Raw genomic sequence first — 18,436 nt, 5'->3', positions numbered from 1 at the left:
AGAGGAGTTCTCTCTGCACCCCAGAGTCCCCTGCCCAGGGCCCAGGAGAGAGCCCCTTCCTTCCCCCAGCCCCAGCCAGGCCCAAAAGCTGGACACAGGCCTGGCGCCTCCCCTCCTTGCCCCGGAGGAGTCTGGGGAGGCCCAGATCCCCACATTCAAAGGCCCAGCAGACGTCCCAGCCCCCAGGAGATGGGCCCCTGGGCGAGGCCCCTGCCAGCCTTCGCCTCCCTAGCAGAAGTGTGCATCACGTGTGTCACCACAACTCAGTCTCCTGCACTTCCCTCCTGTCCCTGCTCTTATCGACTCAGAGCAGCTCAGGATGCAGCGTCTGAGCACACAGCTGTGCCTCTCCTTGCTGCTGCTGTCCTTGGGCGGTACGTGACCAAGAGCCGTGGGCAGCTGGGCTGGAATACGGCTGGGATGCTGACTGAACCCATCTATCTCCCCATAGGGTCCCAGGCTCAGGAATTGGGCTACAAGGTACAGGTGCAGAGCCAGGTGAAGGTGCAGGAAGGACTCTGGGTCCTCGTGCCCTGCTCCTTCTCCTACCCCAGCCAGGAGAAAGGTCCAGATTCCTCTCCAACTCATGGCTACTGGTTCACACAAGGAACTGACACAAACACCGGGGAACCCGTGGCTTCCACCAACCCAGCTCGACCCATACAAAGCTGGACTCAGGGTCGATTCCAGTTGCTGGGGGACCCCCACAGGAATGACTGCACCCTGTTCATCAGAGATGCCCAGAAAGAGGATGAGAAAAATTACTTCTTCTGGGTAGAGAAGGGAGAGAAGCTGAAATATAATTTCGTGATGGACATGTTCCGGCTGGAAGTGACAGGTGGGGTGTGTGGGGCCCGGGCTCCCAGGCTGGGGATGCAGGCAGGGTCTCCCGACCACAACCTGATCATGAGCATCTGGTCTCTTTCTCTCCCCCAGCCCTAACTCAGCCGCACATCTTCATTCCTGAGACACTGGAGCCTGGGCTGGCAGTGACCATCATCTGCATGGTTCCCTGTATCTCTCAGCAATGTGTGGCCCCTTCCATCTCCTCATCCTGGCCTGCCCTCTCCACCACTGAGAGCAGACCCCAGACCTCCTTCCTGTCAGCAATCAGCCTCACACCACGCCCGAGTGACCACGGAACCAAGCTCACCTGCCAAGCGGCCTTCAGAGCTGGCAACACTGTGGAGAACACTGTCTGGCTAAGCGTGGCCTGTGAGTCCCGGCTTTAGTTCTGGCCTGATAAAGCGTCCTGATGTGTATGTGGAAAAGCCTATCTGGGGGTCCCAGGAAAGGCATTAACCACAAGGCCCTGTGAGAAGGGGGCTGTGGTTGTGGAGACAGCACATCCTTCCTGAAGAGAGCCCACACCTTCTTGCAGGTGCCCCCAGAAACCTGGTGATCACCATTTTCCGTGACAATCCCCAAGGTGCGAGGTCCAGTGGCAGGGCTGGCTTGGCCCTGGAGAAGTGGAAAGCCCAGGGTAGGTGGAGGGGCTCAACTTGTTCTAAAGCCCTCAATCTCGGCCTCTTTTGGGGTCAGTGAGTATTTCTCTTCATCTCGCTCACTGCCAACTCTGTTTCTCTCTGTACATCTGTCTGTGTGTCTCTCTGCTGTTTCTGTCTCTGTTTTGCCCGCCCTGTCTCCCTCTAGAGTCCCAAGGAAACATGACCTGCATGGATGTCCGCAAAGGCCAGTTTCTGCAGCTGCTCTGCACTGTGGCTGGCCGGCCTCCCCCCAAGCTGACCTGGGTCTTGGGGAACCGAGTCCTCTTGAGGTCAAATGCCATGCACCCTGGAAACCTGGGGCTAGACCTGCCCGGGGTGAAGGTCAGGGATGCGTGGCGCTATGCGTGCCAAGCGGAGAATAGATTAGGCTCCCAGCACCACGCCCTGGATCTCTGTGTGCAATGTGAGTGGACCCAAAGTGGACAGGGGAGGGGCAGGGGAAGGGAAGAAGAGGGGAGAAGCCAGGGGAGGGCCAGGGCCCCACAGCTTCCAAGGCCCAGCAAGCCGAGGGCCTCGGTTTCTGTGTGAGGTGCAGGCAGAGGGAGCCCTGGCCATTGTGTCTCCATTGCAGACCCTCCGGAGGTGCTGACAGTGACCGCTTCTCAAGGAAACAGCACAGGTGACAGGGGACACAGGAAGCCAAGCCTCTCGTGTCCTTTACTGGTGATGATGACGCCCAACATCTTTCTCTCCCTCACCTAGAGCTGGAAATCTGCAGGAACGGCTCCTCCATCCATGTCCTGCAGGGACAAAGCCTGCGCCTGGTCTGGGTCACCCACAGCCACCCGCCGGCCACGTTGAGCTGGGCCCGGGGTTTGAAGATGCTGAGCCCCCCCCTTGCCTGCAGAGCCTGGGGTCCTGGAGTTGCCCGTGGTCGAGGCAGAACATGAAGGAGAATTCACCTGCCAGGCGCAGAACCCTCTGGTGACCTGCACATCTCCCTGAGCCTCTCTGTGCACTGTGAGTGGAGGGCAGTGCTGTCCGCTGCCCTCTGGAGGGAATAGTTGGCAGAGTCCCTGGTCAGCAGAGTCCCTGGTGTGTGGCAGACTGGGGAGGAAGAACAGGGGAGAAATTGAAGACTGGGATAAGAATGAAGCTCAGACACAGTGGAGGGATGGCAGCCTCATGCCTGCCGGATAACCTGACCTGGCTCTCCCACACAGATGAAGGCTCCATCTCTGCAGCTTTCTCCAAGGGGGCAGGCCTGGGCATCGGTGCCACGACTTTCCTTTTCCTCTGTCTCATTGTGCTCATGTGAGTTGGGGGAGGTCAAGGAGCCAGAGGTCAGGAGTCATGGGGTCAGGAACCTGGGAAGGGGAAGGGGCAGCAGTGCTTCCAGAATGGGTTTATTCCACAGTGTGAAGATGCTGAGGAAATCACAGCCTCATACAGAGACATGCAGAACCCAGGTCTCCCCGCACAGCACCGTCCTTGATAACAGCATCGTCAACCCTAAGGCCCGGGCTCCGGTAAGCGTGCGGCCCACCAGGCTGCTGATTCACTCTGGAGTCTAAATCAAGCCCCATGTCCTACTTTGTCTGGCACAGGGTTTTGCTATGTCATCTAGGATGGCTTCAAATTGGCCATCCTCCTGCCCCTCAGCCTTCTGAATGCACGGATTATAAGTGTGTGCCTCTCTGCTCCAGTCATCTTTAGAAACTTTGTGTGGGGTGTCCCTGACTCCCAAGGGACTAGTGGCATGCTTCCAGAGTGTGACTAGTGGCATGCTTCCAGAGCGTGTGCCTCTTGATTCCAGGAGGCTATAGTGACTGCTTGGGTTTTCTTCCATTCTCTATTATAGGTTGCAGGGAAGGAGGCTTTAAGTGGGGAGACAAGAAACAGGATGTGCTGCTCTCTGCCCACAATCAAAATCCTAAAACCAAGCTAGGCACAGTGGCTCACGTCTGTCATCCTGGCTCCTTGGCAGGCTAAGATTGAGAGAATGATGGTTCAAGGCTTGCCTGAGCATAAAGACCAGAGTTTGCTGGAACAGTAATGAAAGCAAAAGGGGCTGGGGGCGAGGCCAAACTGGTGGAGTACTTGCCTAGAAAATGAAAGGCCCACAATGGCCATTCCCACCCCAATCCACGCCCACCCTGGCCAGCTCTGTTGGCCACAAACCCAGTTCCCCGTACCTTTTGTTCCTTGGGGTGGGGATGGAAAGTAGACTCAGTGAGGGACTGGGTTTTTCTCCCAGCTGTGACCTCAGTGCCTAAGTTGTACCAGGCACCTGGTCAATGCCCAACTCTGGTAGGTGAATGAATGAATGAATGACTGAATGAATGAAGGGAGGTTATTGTTTCCATGGATGCAGAAAAAGAAGGCCAAGCCAAGCAGCCCTCCCAGGACCGCTTCTCCAGGTGCTGGTTCCCCAGAACCAAGGAAGAACGAGAAGGCCCACCTCAGCTGCTCCGAGCCCACATCACCCACACAAGGCCCAGACCCCGAGAGCTGCCCAGAAGAACTCCATTATGCTGCACTCAAATTCTCCCGGCCTCTGGAGACCCCGAAGCCCAGTGACCCTGAGGAGAATTACACAGAAATCCATTTCCACCGAAGGTCCCCTAGGGACCTAGACCTCAGCCAGGGAGCCAGGAGGAGGCAATAAAGAGGCTCAGAGCACCCACTGCAAAGTCTCTTTAGTCACATTTACAAATCCTTTCGGATGAGCTGGGCGCCTGTGGCTCATGCTTGTAATCCTAGCTACTCAGGAGGCTGAGATTGGAGGATCAGGGTTCCAAGCCTGGGCAGGAAAGTTCCTGAGACTCTTATGTCCCCTTAAATACCAAAAGGCTGGAAGTAGAGCTGTGGCTCAAGTGGTAGAGCACCAGCCTTGTTCAAAAGGGAGAGTGTCAGGCTCTGAGTTCAAATCCCAGTACAGGTACACACTCATAAATTCACACACACACATACACACACACACACACACACACACACACACACACACACATACACACACACTCTCACTCACAAACGAATTAGCTGCACAGACTATGGTTGGCCACCAGAATCCTGTATACATAGGAAAACAGAATTACAAGCCAGGTGCCAGTGACTCACACTTGTAATCCTAGCTACTCAGGAGGCTAAGATCTGAGCATTGCAGTTCAAATCCAGCCAGGGTAGGAAAGTTCATTAGAATCTAATCTTCAATTAGCTGGAATTGAGGCTGGGGGTCAATCCGCAGATTTCAATGAAAAAGCAGCAAAGCTGGTGTCCAAACTGTAGCACCAGAGCAAAATACAGAAGATTAAGCTGGCACCTGTGGTTCACACCTATCATCCTACCTACTCAGGACACTGATATCGGAGGATCCCTGTTCAAAGCCAGCCCAGGCAGGAAAGACATTTATCTGCAATTAGCCAACAGAAAAACAGAGGTGGAGCTGTGGCTTAGTGGTAGAGCACTCACATCGAGCTGAAGACCTCAGGAACAGCACCCAGGCCCAGAGTTCAAGTGACACAACTGACAAAATACAAGAAGAAGAAAAAAGAAAGAGGAGGAGAAATCGTAAGAAAAGAAGGAGGAGGAGGAGGAGGAAGGGGAAGAAGAAAAGAAAAAAGAAGAAAATATCAGGGACTGGGAAGGTGGCTCAGTGGTAGAGCGCTTGCCTTGCATACCTGAGGCCCTGGGTTCAATTCCCCAGCACCACATAAGCAAAAAGAAAAAAAGCCAGAATTGGGGCTGTGGCTCAAGTGGTAGAGGGCTAGCCTTGAGCTGAAGAGCTGAGGGACAAAGCCCAGGCCCAGAGATCATGCTCTCCCTACCTGACCGCCCCCACCCCCCAAAAAAAAAAGAAAAAAAGAAGAAGAAGAAGATATCTAGTTAAGGTTGAATATTAGAAAAAATTTCTCAATATAATTTCTCCAATATTAGAGCTATTCTTTTTGTTTGTTTGTTTGTTTGTTTGACAGCTAGCTCTCTAGCACTTGAGCCACAGCGCCAAGTCTGGCTTTGATTTGCTTATGTGGTGTTGAGGAGTTGAACCCAGGGCTTCATGCATGCAAGGCAGCCACACTACCATTGAGCCACCTTCCCAGCCCTGGTGCTATTCGTATACCAAGAAAAAAACAGAAAGATTACTCATATACATTTACTCTACAAGTCCATTTAAGCACCTCCACCCCTTACCACCAGGAGTGTTTCCTCTCCACCTAAGGGCCCCACCAAAAAAGCCCCCGACATTGACTTTAATTTCTTCTTCCTTAGTGATCCAGAGCCCAGGGGAGAGCCCCTTCCTCTCCTCTCCCACGCCAGCCAGGCCCCAAAGCCGGACACAGGCCTTCCACCATCCCTCCTTGCCCCAGAGTTGTCTGTGGAGGCCCAGCTCCCCACATTCAAAGGCCCAGCAGAGGCCCAGCCCCCAGCAGATGGTCTCTTGGGAGATGCCCTTGCCAGCCTCGGCCTCCCCAACAGCAGTGTGCATCACCCATGTGACCCTACAGAGAGAGATGTAGGGTGCCATGCAAGTCTACAGTGCCTATAAACACTGGGGTGAGCAGAGGGTTCTGTCCCATGATGTGCAGTCCTCTTCAGAGAAGGGGCCAGTGGCCTCCCAGGCTGTGCTGGGCCTTGGCTCATCCTCCCAGTACCTGGGAGGCCACAGCCAGACCTTGGGCTCGAGGACCATGGTACCCCCTGCCCAGGTGTCCACCTGGGTCTGTGGATGTCCCTGGCCAATGGAGCTTCATGGCTCTGGTTCCATTGTATCAGTAGAAATGGGCAGTGAGCAGTCTTGTGTCTAACTGTGTGTGTACATGTTTGGACGTGTGTGTGTGTGTGTGTGTGTGTGTGTGTGTATTGATGAGATTAACTCTTCAATATAACTAGATCCTGGCTCCGGTGGCTCATGCCTCTAATCCTAGCTACTCAAGAGGCTGAGATCTGAGGATCGTGGTTCAAAGCCAGCCTGGGCAGAAAAGTCTCTGAGGATCTTATCTCCAATGAACCACCAGAAAACTGGAAGTGGTGCTGTGGCTCAAGTGGTAGAGTGTTCTGCTTCAGCTGAGGAACTAAGGGACAGCACCCAGGCCCAGAGTTTTGTATATATGTATATGTACACACACAAACATATATGTATATATATAAAACCTACCTATATATACATATATATGTATTATATATATATATGTATCTATATTATATATATGTATATACGTCATATATATATACATCTATGTTATTCCTTCTTTATATTGTGGGGAATCTATCACGTGGTTCTTGGGGGCACAATATTTGTCGTTGGTTCTGTTTTGTTTCACTTTTGGTAATTCGTTTGGCCCTGGATCAACAGATCACAAGCACTGAATGACACCTTTGACCTTGGACAGTCTCAGGTCAAATTTGCAATCCCTGGGTCATTTTCAATGTACATCTGCATATTTTTTATATTGGAAATCAATTCATGTAACATTAATTCTTAACTACCTACTTTAACATATGCAGTGATTTGGTTTTTCCTACATTTGTAATAGTGTGCAACCATCACCACGATGAAATCCAGACCAAGGCCACCTCCCAAACCCACCCCCTGCCCTGATGCTGCCACAGATGCCCTGTCCCCCAAGGCAGTCACGGAGACTCTGCTCCCCTCATGTTTTCCTTTCTTCTCTGTGGGTTTGCCCATTCAGTACTTGGCACACACATGGAACCCTCCAGAATGTGGCTTTTTTGTTGTTGTTGTTGGTTGTGGGGCTTGAACTCTGGGCCTGGGCCCTGTCCCTCAGTTCTTCAGCTCAAGGGGAGCACTCTACCACTTGAACCATAGTACTACTTCTGGTTTTCTGAGTGGTTTTATTGGAGATTAGAGTCTCATGGGCTTTCCTGCCTGGGTTGGCTTTGAACCACGATCCTCAGATCTCAATCTCCTGAGTAGCTAGGATTATACTCGCACCAGGCAAATATGTAGCTTTATTTTTCCTTCAAATTCTTTATTGTGATTAAGTTATTACATAATTCCCCAAATTTCACAGTATTGCGGGATGCTTAGTGAAAGTCACAAACATATTCTAACTTTCATGGGGCAAATTGTCTACCGTGGTCTATAACATTTATGTGTTCTATGAGCTTATCAATACAGTTATTTCTTCCACAAGGGGTGTTATGTACATTTCTTTTGTTTTGCACAGCATCAGCTGTTCCCTCGTTCCCACTTGTTCCCTCCCTCCCATTACTGCCATTGAGATGCTTAGTTCATTTTGATCAATGTGCCGTGCAGCTGATGGGTCCCGCTGTTGTATGTTTTTCCCTGATTCCCTCTAGTTCTGTGTCTTCTTCCTGGTTTCCCTCTGGTGTGCACAAATATAGCATATATTTGATCAGCAGCATGGGGTTATTTGGTAATGATTTGACCAGATGAGTTGAAGTCCTTTGTATCTTAAGCCTTGCTAATTTTGTCATATCATCTTAGGTTTTGGATTTAAAATCCATTTATCAGGGAGGCCATGTGCCATTTGTCTCTTTGCTCTTGGCTTACCTTCCTCAACATGATTTCTTCTAGCTCCATCCATTTCCCTGCAAATGTCATTATTTTGTCCTTTCTAATGGCTGCATAATATACCATTGTGTATAGATACCACAATTTCTGGATCCATTCATCTGTGGTGGGCATCTGGGTTGTTTCCATATCCTGGCTATTGTGAACAGTGCTGCAATAAACATGGAGGCCCATGTGTCCGTTGTTCAGGATAGATGCTTAGAAGTGGTATGACTGGGTCATAAGGGAGGTCAATATTTAGCTTTCTGAGGACCCTCCAGATTGCTTTCCAAAGTTGTTGTATAAGTGTACAATCCCACCAGCAGAGAATAGGATTCTTCTCTCTCCACATACCCTCCAGCATTTGTCGTTGGCTGACTGGAGGATGTGGGCCAATCTGACTGGGGTAAGGTGGTATCTCAGGGTTGTCTTTATTTGCATTTCCTTCACAACCAGGGATGGTGAACATTTCCTCATGTGTTTCTTTGCCATTTTTATCTCTTCTTCTGAGGAGTCTCTCTTTAGTTCCTTTCCCATTTAGTAATTGGTTTGTTAGGTTTGGGAGGGATTAGTTTCTTGAGGTCCCTGTATATACTAGATATTAACCCCTTCTCTGATATATTGCTGGTAAATACTTTTTCCCAGTTAGTTGGTTGTCATTCTTGCTTGGTTGCTATGACTTTAGCTGTGCAGAAACTTTTTATTTTAAGGTAGCCCCATTTGTCAAGTCTCTCCCATTTTTTGTGACCCTGGGACTCTGTTCAGGAAGTTCTTGCCTGTGCCTATAAGTTCAAGTGTCTCTCCTAGTCTGTCCTGCAGTAATTTCAGAGATTCAGGTTTGATGTTAAGGTCTTTAATCCATTTTGAGTTGATGTTGGTGCATGGTGATAGGCTGGGGTCCACTTTTAGTTTTCTGTATGTGGCCTCCCAGTTTTCTTAGCACCAGTAGTTGAAAAGGCTGTGTTTTTTCCATTGTATGTCTTTGGCTTCTTTGTCAAATATCAGCTGACTGTAGGAGTGTGGTTTTATTTCTGAATCTTTATTGTATTCCATTGGTCTTTGGGTCTGTTTTTGTGCCTGTACTAAGCTGTCTTTGTTATTATGGCTCCATAGTAGAGTTTGAAGTCCATCATTGAGATCCCTCCCATGTTGTCTTTTTTGCCTAGTATTTTTTTTGGCTAATCTAGGTCTTTTGTAGTTCCATATGAATATTTGGACTGTTTTGTGTATTTCAGATTTGTATGTCATTGGGATTTTAATAGGAATTGCATTGAATTTGCATATTAATTTTGGCAGTATTGCCACTTTCACTATATTGTCTCCCTATCCAAGAGCATGGAAGGTCTTTCCATTTCCTCGTATCTTTTGTAATTTCTTTCTGTAAGTTTTTATAGTTTGCATTAAATAGTTCTTTTACCTCTTTGGTTAGGTTAATTCCTAAATATTTTATTTGGGGGATGGTATTGTAAATGTGGTTGCTTTCTTTATTTCCCTCTCTGCTTGTACATTGTCAGTGCACAGGAAGGCGACTGATTTTTGTTAGTTGATTTTGTACCCTGCTACTTTGCCGAAGTGATTTATAATTTCTTTTTTTTTTATTTTTCAGATAAAGGGTAGGTTTATTCAGTAGACCTGCTGGGACCAGGCAAGTTTGGCACTCCACATTGCTGGGAAAGGCCTTGGAAGAGCTGGAAAAGAGAGCTGGAAAAAACAGAGAGAGCTGGGAAAAAGAGAAGGAAAGAGATGAGAAAAGAGCTAGAAAAAATCAGAGAGAGGGCATCTGGGTCTGGGCTAGGCCTTATCTAGGGTATGGGTGGAGAAAGGTGTGGCCACATCAAATTCAGATGTGACATCAGGCAGATGTGACCTCCTCCAGGTGTCCTAGTTGCCTAGGTAATGCAGGTAGTGGGTGGAGACTTTGCTGCAAGGAGGGTGGATTCTGCTAGCCATCCAGGAGCCAACCTTACATTCCAGTGTTTTAATAATCATGAAATAGGGCAGGGATTCTCTCTGGCTACTTCCTGCTGATGACAAGGGGCGTCGAAAATAGGTGTAAATGGCTGGAATTTTTTCCCCTCCCAGAGAAGGCAGTGAGCAACTGCTGTCCCTTGGTCGTGAGAGTCCTTAGATGAAGTCTGGAGAATCTCATGGGCATTGAGGAGCTGGGAAAAAAAATACTAGAGAGCAAATAAATTGCAAGAGGAAGGACTTGGGGCTGAAAATATGGTAGAAATGTCCCTAGCTACTTCTGACATCTGGTGACTAGATAGAGAAGTCAGGTGACAAAGGCAAGAATATAAATTCCTGTTCAGTTAATAGGTAGACAGGTATAGACATTGGATGGGCAGGCTTCTTCCTTCTACTGACCTCCCGGCTCTGGTTAATTTTGAAAGGGCAGGCACAAAGTAGCTGATGTGACATCATCTCCTCTTACTCCTCTCCATTGTCCCTTGTTCCCCAGGCTGGCTGAGTCTAGGTGCTTGTTGCTGGGATGGCTTGTCCCAGTTGGTATTCAAGGAGGATTGAACTCAAGACCTGGGCATTTTCCCTGGGCACTTCTGCTCAAGGCTAGTGCTCTACCATGTTGAGTTACAATAGCACTTCCAGTGTTTGGCTGGCTAGAGAGAAGAGTCTTGAGCCATGCTTCCAGCCTGGCTCTCTACAGGTTAGTTGGGAGATGTAGTCTTAGGCATTTTTCAGCCTGGGCTTGCTTTGAACTGAAATCTTAGCCACAAAAGCCCTTTATTATTTCCAATTAAAGCAACAAGGAGATCAAATAGAAGAAGTAGAGCTTACCTGGTCATTATCAAGAATTGCCAACAAATATTCTGAAATGACAAAACTCATTAGATGTGATGAGAATTTTAGCACAGATATGCCCAGTATTTTAGAACCATGTAGTCAGCAGAATACACAACACAAAACACAAAAGGCAAAACTCAAAACCTAAAATTTTGACAACAATGTTTAGACATCTTTGCTAACAAAGCACATCCCATGGTTGGGCCTCAGTTACCAGGGCCTGTGAAAAGAGCAACTTGTTAGCAAGGCACCTTAGAATAGCTGGGTGGAGTAGTAAGCTTGGTGGAAGGTTAAGGGCCAGGTAGGGCCAAACCCGTAACCTACCATATGGCCAATATGGCAAATTCAAGATGGCAAATTTCTGAAAAAATGCAAAGAAAACCTGAACAAATAGATCAAGCCTACATTGGCTAGCCTTTGAGAGGGAACCTAGAGGGGGTGTCCCCGGGACCCAGCCTGTGTCGCACTCTTCAGGGCTTAAGCCAAAATGTAGAAAAGAGAAAGGGAGAGATATGGAAAGTTGGACATGACTCGCAGAGAGAGAGAGCAACGAGAACCTCAAAGTAAACAGACTTCCGGCCATTTACCATTGCAGTTGCAAAAACAGTCTACAAGGCTGGGAAGGTGGCTCAGTGGTAGAGTGCTTGCCTTGCATGCCTGAGGCCCTGGGTTCGATTCCTCAGCACCACATAAGCAAAAAGAAAAAAGCCGGAAGTGGTGCTGTGGCTCAAGTGGTAGAGCGCTAGCCTTGAGCTGAAGAGCTGAGGGACAGCGCCCAGGCCCAGAGTTCAGGCCCCACGACCGGAGCCAAAAAAAAAAAACTGTTTACATCTGAGAATGGCATAAAAATTAGGCGCTCTGGCTTTCCAGGGAGCGCAGGAGGCATTTCAAAGGGGTTTCATGGCTCGGGGGTGATTTGCAGCTCCCCATTAAATGAGTAGGAGAGTCAGTCCAGTGAATGAAGCAGAGCTGACCAGGCAGAAGCGGCATCCCAACTTCCCCCAGAGCCCTCTAGAGAGAAATGGCCAAGTCCCCAAAGCCAAGCGTCCTCGGCTTCAGAGGTGAACGGCCTTTCAGCTAATGGCGGTAGGAACCCTCTGGTGTGGCGCCACATCTGGACAGAGACTGAGCAACAGAGAACCGTAGAGAGTAGTTTCACTCACCACAGTAGAGAAGTGGTGTGGACATGGATGTGAAGGCCAGCGATGGTATCGATGAGCTGTGTCTGCAGCAGACAGATGAGTTCACAAATGGCCGTCAGAACTGTGGGTATTCCTCAGAGCAAAAAGGGAAAAACAAACAGAAAAAGAAAAAAGAGGAAAAAGCCAGAGAAGAACCCCAGCTATCCTGACTTTAAGCACTTTATCCGAGTCACGGCACCATTTATGTTAGGTTTTTCAAAAGAGGGGTAGAGTTAAGAACTGCACCACCCATGTGGTATTCAGGTAAGGGGTAGGTTTATTCAGTAGATCAGTAGAACTGCTGGGACCAGGCAAGGTTGGCACTCCACGTGGCTGGGAAAGGCCTGGGAAAGAGCTGGGAAAGTGAGCTGGGAAAGAGAGAGCTGGGAAAGAGAGCTGGGAAAGAGAGAGCTGGGAAAAAGAGAAGGAAAGAGCTGAGAGAAAAGCTAGAAAAGAGCTAGAAAAAAGATCAGAGATTTATAATTTCTAAGAGTTTGGGGATGGAGTTTTTGGCATCGTGACAGTATAGTATCATGTCATCTGCAAAAAGGCATCACTTAACTTCTTCTTTCCCTATGCAAATCTCTTTAATGACTTTTTCTTGCCTTGTTGCCTGGCTAAGGGTTCCAGGACTATATTGAAGAGGAGTGGAGACAGTGGATATCCTTGCCTACTTCCTGATTTTAGGAGAATTGCTTGTAGTTTTTCCCCATTAAGTATAATATTGGCTATTGGTCTGTCATATATGGCTTTTATTGTTTTAAGAAATGTTCCTTCTATTCTATTTTCTCCAGAGCTTTTAACATGAATGAATGTTATATCTTATCAAAAGCCTTTTCTTCCTCAGTGGAGATAATCATGTAATGAAAGCAAAAAGGGACTGGGGGCGAGGCCAAACTGGTAGAGTTCTTGCCTAGGAAATGAAAGGCCCACAGTGGCCATGCCCACCCCAAGCCAAGCCCACCCTAGCCAGCTCTGTTGGCCACAAACCCAGTTCCCCTGTACCCTGTGTTCCTTGGGGTGGGGATGGAAAGCGGACTCAGTGAGGGACTGGGTTTTTCTCCCAGTTGTGGCCTCAGTGCCTAAGTTGTACTAGGCATCTGCTCAATGCCCAACTCTGGTAGGTGAATGAGTGAATGACTGAATGAATGAAGGGAGGTTATTGTTTTCTTGGATGCAGAAAAAGAAGGCCAACCGCTTCTCCAGGCGCTGGTTCCCCAGAACCAAGGAAGAACCAGAAGGCCGCCCTCAGCTGCCCCGAGCCCACATCACCCACAAAAGGCCCAGACCCGGAGACCTGCCCGGAAGAACTCCATTATGCTGCACTCAAATTCTCCCAGCCTCTGGAGACTCCGAAGCTCAGGGACCCTGAGGAGAATTACGCAGAAATCCATTTCCACAGAGGCTGTAGATCTGGACCTCAGCAACGGAGCCAGGAGGCGGCAATAAAGAAGTTCAGAGCACCCACTGCAAAGTCTCTTTAGTAACATTTACAAATCCTTTAGGATGAGCTGGGCACTTGTGGCTCATGTTTATAATCCTTGCTACTCAGGAGGCTGAGATGGGATAATCAGGGTTCCAAGCCAGCCTGGGCAGGAAAGTTCCTGAGATTCTTATTTCCCCTTAAATACCAAAAGGCTGGAAGTAGAGCTGTGGCTCAAGTGGTAGAGCACCAGCCTTGAGCTAAAGGGAGTGTGTCAGGATCTGAGTTCAAATCCCAGTACAGGCACACACTCATAAATTCACACACGCACACACACACACACACACACACACACACACACACACACAAATGAATTAGCTGCACAGACTACGGTTGGCCACCAGAATCCTGTATACATAGGAAAGCATAAATACAAGCCAGGTATCAGTGAACCACACTTGTAATTCTAGCTACTTAGGAGGCTAAGATCTGAGCATTGCAGTTCAAAGCCAGCCAAGGCAGGAAAGTTCATTAGAATCTAATCTTCAATTAGCTGGAATTCAGGCTGGGGGTCAATCCGCAGATTTCAATGAAAAAGCAGCAAAGCTGGTGTCCAAACTGTAACACCAGAGCAAAATACAGAAGAATAAGCTGGCACCTGTGGCTCATACCTGTCATCCTACCTACTCAGGACACTGAGATCTGAGGATCCCCGTTCAAAGCCAGCCCAGGCAGGAAAACATTTATCTCCAATTAACCAACAGAAAAACAGAGGCGGAGCTGTGGCTTAGTGGTAGAACACTCACATCGAGCCTAAGACCTCAGGAACAGCACCCAGGCCCAGAGTTCAAGTGACACAACTGACAAAAAAAACAAGAAGAAAAGAGAAAGAGGAGGAGGAATAGTAAGAGAAGGAGCAGGAGGAGGAAGGGGAAGAAGAAAAGAAAAAAGAAGAAGATATCTGGGACTGGGAAGGTGGCTTAATGGTAGATTGCTTGCCTTGCATGCCTGAGGCCCTGGGTTCAATTCCCCAGCACCACATAAGCAAAAAGAATAAAAGCCAGAATTGGCACTGTGGCTCAAGTGATAGAACACTAGCCTTGAGCTGAACAGCTGAGGAACAGCACCCAGGCCCAAAGTTCAGGCCCCACGACCGGACCCCCCCCCCCCCAAAAAAAAAAAAAGAAGAAGAAGAAATCTAGTTAAGGTTGAATATTAGAAATATATATATATATATATATATATATATCAGTATAACTTCTCCAATATTAGAGCTATTCTTTTTGTTTGTTTGTTTGTTTGTTTGACAGCTAGCTCTCTAGCACTTGAGCCACAGCGCCAAGTCTGGCTTTTGTTTTGCTTATGTGGTGTTGAGGAGTTGAACCCAGGGCTTCATGCATGCAAGGCAGCCACACTACCATTGAGCCACCTTCCCAGCCCTGGTGCTATTCGTATACCAAGAAAAAAACAGAAAGATTACTCATATACATTTACTCTAAAAGTCCATTTAAGCACCTCCACCCCTTACCACCAGGAATGTTCCCTCTCCACTTAAAGGCCCCACCAAGAATGCCCCCTACATTGACATTAACTTCTGCTTCCTTAGTGACCAAGAGCCCAGGGGAGAGCACCTTCCTCTCCTCTCTCACACCAGCCAGGCCCCAAAGCCAGACACAGGCCTGCCACCATCCCTCCTTGCCCCAGAGTTGTCTGTGGAGGCCCAGCTCCCCACATTCAAAGTCCCAGCAGATGCCCCAGCCCCCAGGAGATGTTCTCCTGGGAGAGGCCCTTGCCAGCCTCGGCCTCCCCAACAGCAGTGTGCATCACCCATGTGACCCTACAGAGAGAGATGTGGGGCGCCATGCAAGTCTCCAGTGAAATACAAACACTGGGGTGAGCAGAGGGTTCTGTCCCATGATGTGCAGTCCCCTTCAGAGAAGGGGCCAGTGGCCTCCCAGGCTGTGCTGGGCCTTGGCTCATCCTCCCAGCATGTGGGAGGTCACAGCCTGACCTTGGGCTCCAGGACCATGGTACCCCCTGCCCAGGTGTCCACCTGGGTCTGTGGATGTCCCTGGCCAATGGACCTTCATGGCTCTGGTTCCATTGTATCAATGGAAATGGGCAGTGAGCAGTCTTGTGTCTAACTGTGTGTGTGTACATGTTTGCACGTGTGTGTGTGTGCGCGCGTGTGTGTATTGATGAGAGTAACTTCAATATAGCTAGAGCTGGGTGCCGGTGGATCATGCCTCTAATCCTAGGTACTGAGGAGGCTGAGATCTAAGGATCGTGGTTCAAAGCCAGCCTGGCCAGAAAAGTCTCTGAGGATCTTATCTCCAATGAACCACCAGAAAACTGGAAGTAGTGCTGTGGTTCAAGTGGTAGAGTGTTTTGCTTGAGCTGAGGAACTGAGGGACAGCACCCAAGCCCAGAGTTTTTTATATATATATATATATATATATATATATATATATATATATGTCCACACACAAACATATATGTATATATATATATCCTACCTATATATGCATATATACTTACATATGTATTATATATATGTATGTATAATACATATATACGTATATATATATATATATATATATACATCATATATATATATGTATGGCTAGGTTATTCCTTCTTTATATTGTGGGGAATCTATCATGTGCTTCTTGGGGGCAAAATATTTGTGGTTGGTTCTGTTTTGTTTCACTTTTGGCAATTCGTTTGGCCCTGGATCAACAGATCACAAGCACTGAATGACACCTTTGACCTTGGACAGTCTCGGGTCAAATTTGCAATCCCTGGGTCGTTTTCAATGTACGTCTGTATCTTTTTTATATTGGAAATCAATTCATGTACATTAATTCATAATTAGCTACTTTAACATATACAGTGATTTGGTTTTTCCTACATTTGCAATGGTGTCCAACCATCACCATGATGAAATCCAGACCAAGGCCACCTCCCAAACCCACCCCCTGCCCTGATGCTGCCACAGATGCCCTGTCCCCCAAGGCAGAACTGTGGGTATTCCTCAGAACAAAAAGGGAAAAACAAACAGAAAAAAAAAGAGGAAAAAAACAGAGAGGAATCCCAGGTATCCTGACTTTAAGCCCTTTATCCAAGTCACGGCACCTTTTATATTAGGTTTTTAAAAAGAGAGGTAGAGTTAAGAACTGCACCACGCACATGGTATCCAGTTAAAGGGTAGGTTTATTCAGTAGATCAGTAGACCTGCTGGGACCAGGCAAGGTTGGCACTCCACGTGGCTGGGAATGGCCTGGGAAAGTGCTGGGAAAGAGAGCTGGGAAGGAGAGAGTTGGGAAAAAGAGAAGGAGCTGAGAAAAGAGATAGACAAGAGCTAGAAAAAAGAGCAGAGAGAATGTGATTTATAATTTCTAAGAGTTTGGGATGGAGTTTTTGGCTTCGTGACAGTATAGTATAATGTCATCCGCAAAAAGGCATTGCTTAACTTCTTCTTTCCCTATGCAAATCTCTTTAATGTCTTTTTCTTGCCTTATTGCCTGGCTAAGGGTTCCAGGACTATATTGAAGAGGAGTGGAGACCGTGGGCATCCTCGCCTAGTTCCTGATTTTAGAAGAATTGCTTATAGTTTTCCCCCATTAAGTATAATATTGGCTATTGCTCTGTCGGATATGGCTTTTATTGTTTTAAGAAATGTTCCTTCTATTCTATTTTCTCCAGAGCTCTTAACATGAATGAATGTTGTATCTTATCAAAAGCCTTTTCTGCTCTGGCGTTCTGTGAGCAACACGTGTCAAGAATGTGGCTTTTTAAGCTGTTGCTTTCAGGATTTGCCAGTGCTCCACACCATTTGGAAGCCATCGTAAGATCCAATTGGGTGGATGACACACATTTTAATTGGGTTCCTGCCTTTAGAACGGCTGAGTGGCCTAGACTGCTCCTGTTTAATCCTACAGTTGCTCTTGGCGAGATTAGGTATGCTGGATATACTCTCCCAGTTGCTGGAGTCTGTTATGGGCTCCCGATGTTTGTTTGTTTGTTTTGTTTTGTTTTTTGTTTTTGTGTTTTGGGGGGGTTGTTTTCTTTTTTCTTTTTTTGGCCAGTTGTGGGGTCTGAACTCTGGTCCTGGGCACTGCCCCTCAGCTCTTCAGCTCAAGGGTAGCTCCCTACCATTTGAGCCACAGTACCACTTCTGGCCCTTTCTGCTTATGTGGTGCCTTGAAATCAGATCCAGGGCCTCATGCACACAGGGCAAGCACTCTACCGCTGAGCCTCCTTACCAGCCTGAGCTCCTGACTATTATCAGGTGCTGGTGGCCTGTGTTGTCTAATTCCTGGCCTGGGATATATGTGTCAGGTTCTGGTGGGGTTTGGGCTTCTGGTTCTCTTGCCCTGGACACCCATGTCTTTTTGCTGTCATGAGCATTATTCTCGGGGGTAAAGTTCCCTGTTTTCCCCACCTCTGCTGAGGCATATGCTCACCTTCTGACTTCAATTGGGAGGAGTTGGTTGTGTTGCTCAGGCACCTGATCCCCAAGACTGGTCCTATCTCCTGTTCCCCGGCCTGGGGCACAGCAGTTGGACCTGTGCTGCTGTGTATCCTGCTTTTGTTATGCAGCCTGTAGTACACAGTTCAAGTTTCTTTCACTGTTGGTTGCTGTGACCCATGGGCACTGTTCCTGGCTTGGGTGTTTAAGCTCCCTTCCAGGGGTGCTCTTGTTCTAGCCTGGCTGGCTGGATGTGCTCCACAGGCCAGTGGATCTCTCGAACAATTCCCAGTTCTAGTTGGTCCTGTAGTCCAGTTGTTGGGGTAGGGTCTGGGTCAAGTTCTAGGGGTTCCCACCAGCTCTGGTCTCCCTTGAGAGATACACTGTCCCCTGCGAGGTACTCACCCTGGAGCTACTTGTTGTTTCTGTGTGATGTAGGTCGCTGGTTGCCGCTGTAATCGGAGTTCAGTTGAGATGCTTGTGGGTTGGGCTGGGCAGTGTTGGCTCTGCCTGTTTCTCCTCTGTCTCTGCCTCTGTTGGTGCTGTATGTGTTTGTGTTGGGTAAGGGCCACTCCT

The 18,436-nt window shown here is 48.3% G+C and overlaps 1 protein-coding gene across 1 annotated transcript in view; it reads left to right on the top strand.

The window, feature by feature from the left end:
- The first annotated feature begins 319 nt into the window (after positions 1-319).
- The window catches only part of LOC122125563 (sialic acid-binding Ig-like lectin 10), a 26,409-nt gene continuing 8,292 nt past the window's right edge, over positions 320-18,436 (top strand). Inside the window, exons 1-11 of the mRNA XM_042700085.1 lie at positions 320-374; positions 452-838; positions 937-1,215; positions 1,382-1,483; positions 1,654-1,911; positions 2,080-2,127; positions 2,211-2,321; positions 2,356-2,468; positions 2,672-2,762; positions 2,866-2,977; positions 3,823-3,868. Coding sequence (XP_042556019.1) covers positions 320-374; positions 452-838; positions 937-1,215; positions 1,382-1,483; positions 1,654-1,911; positions 2,080-2,127; positions 2,211-2,321; positions 2,356-2,453 — 1,338 coding nt within the window. The 3' untranslated portion in view covers positions 2,454-2,468; positions 2,672-2,762; positions 2,866-2,977; positions 3,823-3,868. The remainder of the gene's footprint in view (positions 375-451; positions 839-936; positions 1,216-1,381; positions 1,484-1,653; positions 1,912-2,079; positions 2,128-2,210; positions 2,322-2,355; positions 2,469-2,671; positions 2,763-2,865; positions 2,978-3,822; positions 3,869-18,436) is intronic.

This window comes from Dipodomys spectabilis, unplaced genomic scaffold (genome assembly GCF_019054845.1).
Source record: "Dipodomys spectabilis isolate Male_0828 unplaced genomic scaffold, ASM1905484v1 ptg000266l, whole genome shotgun sequence".
Lineage (NCBI taxonomy): Eukaryota > Metazoa > Chordata > Mammalia > Rodentia > Heteromyidae > Dipodomys > Dipodomys spectabilis.
The sequence above is the reverse complement of the archived record's forward strand: the minus strand, read 5'-3'. Positions and strand labels throughout refer to the sequence as shown.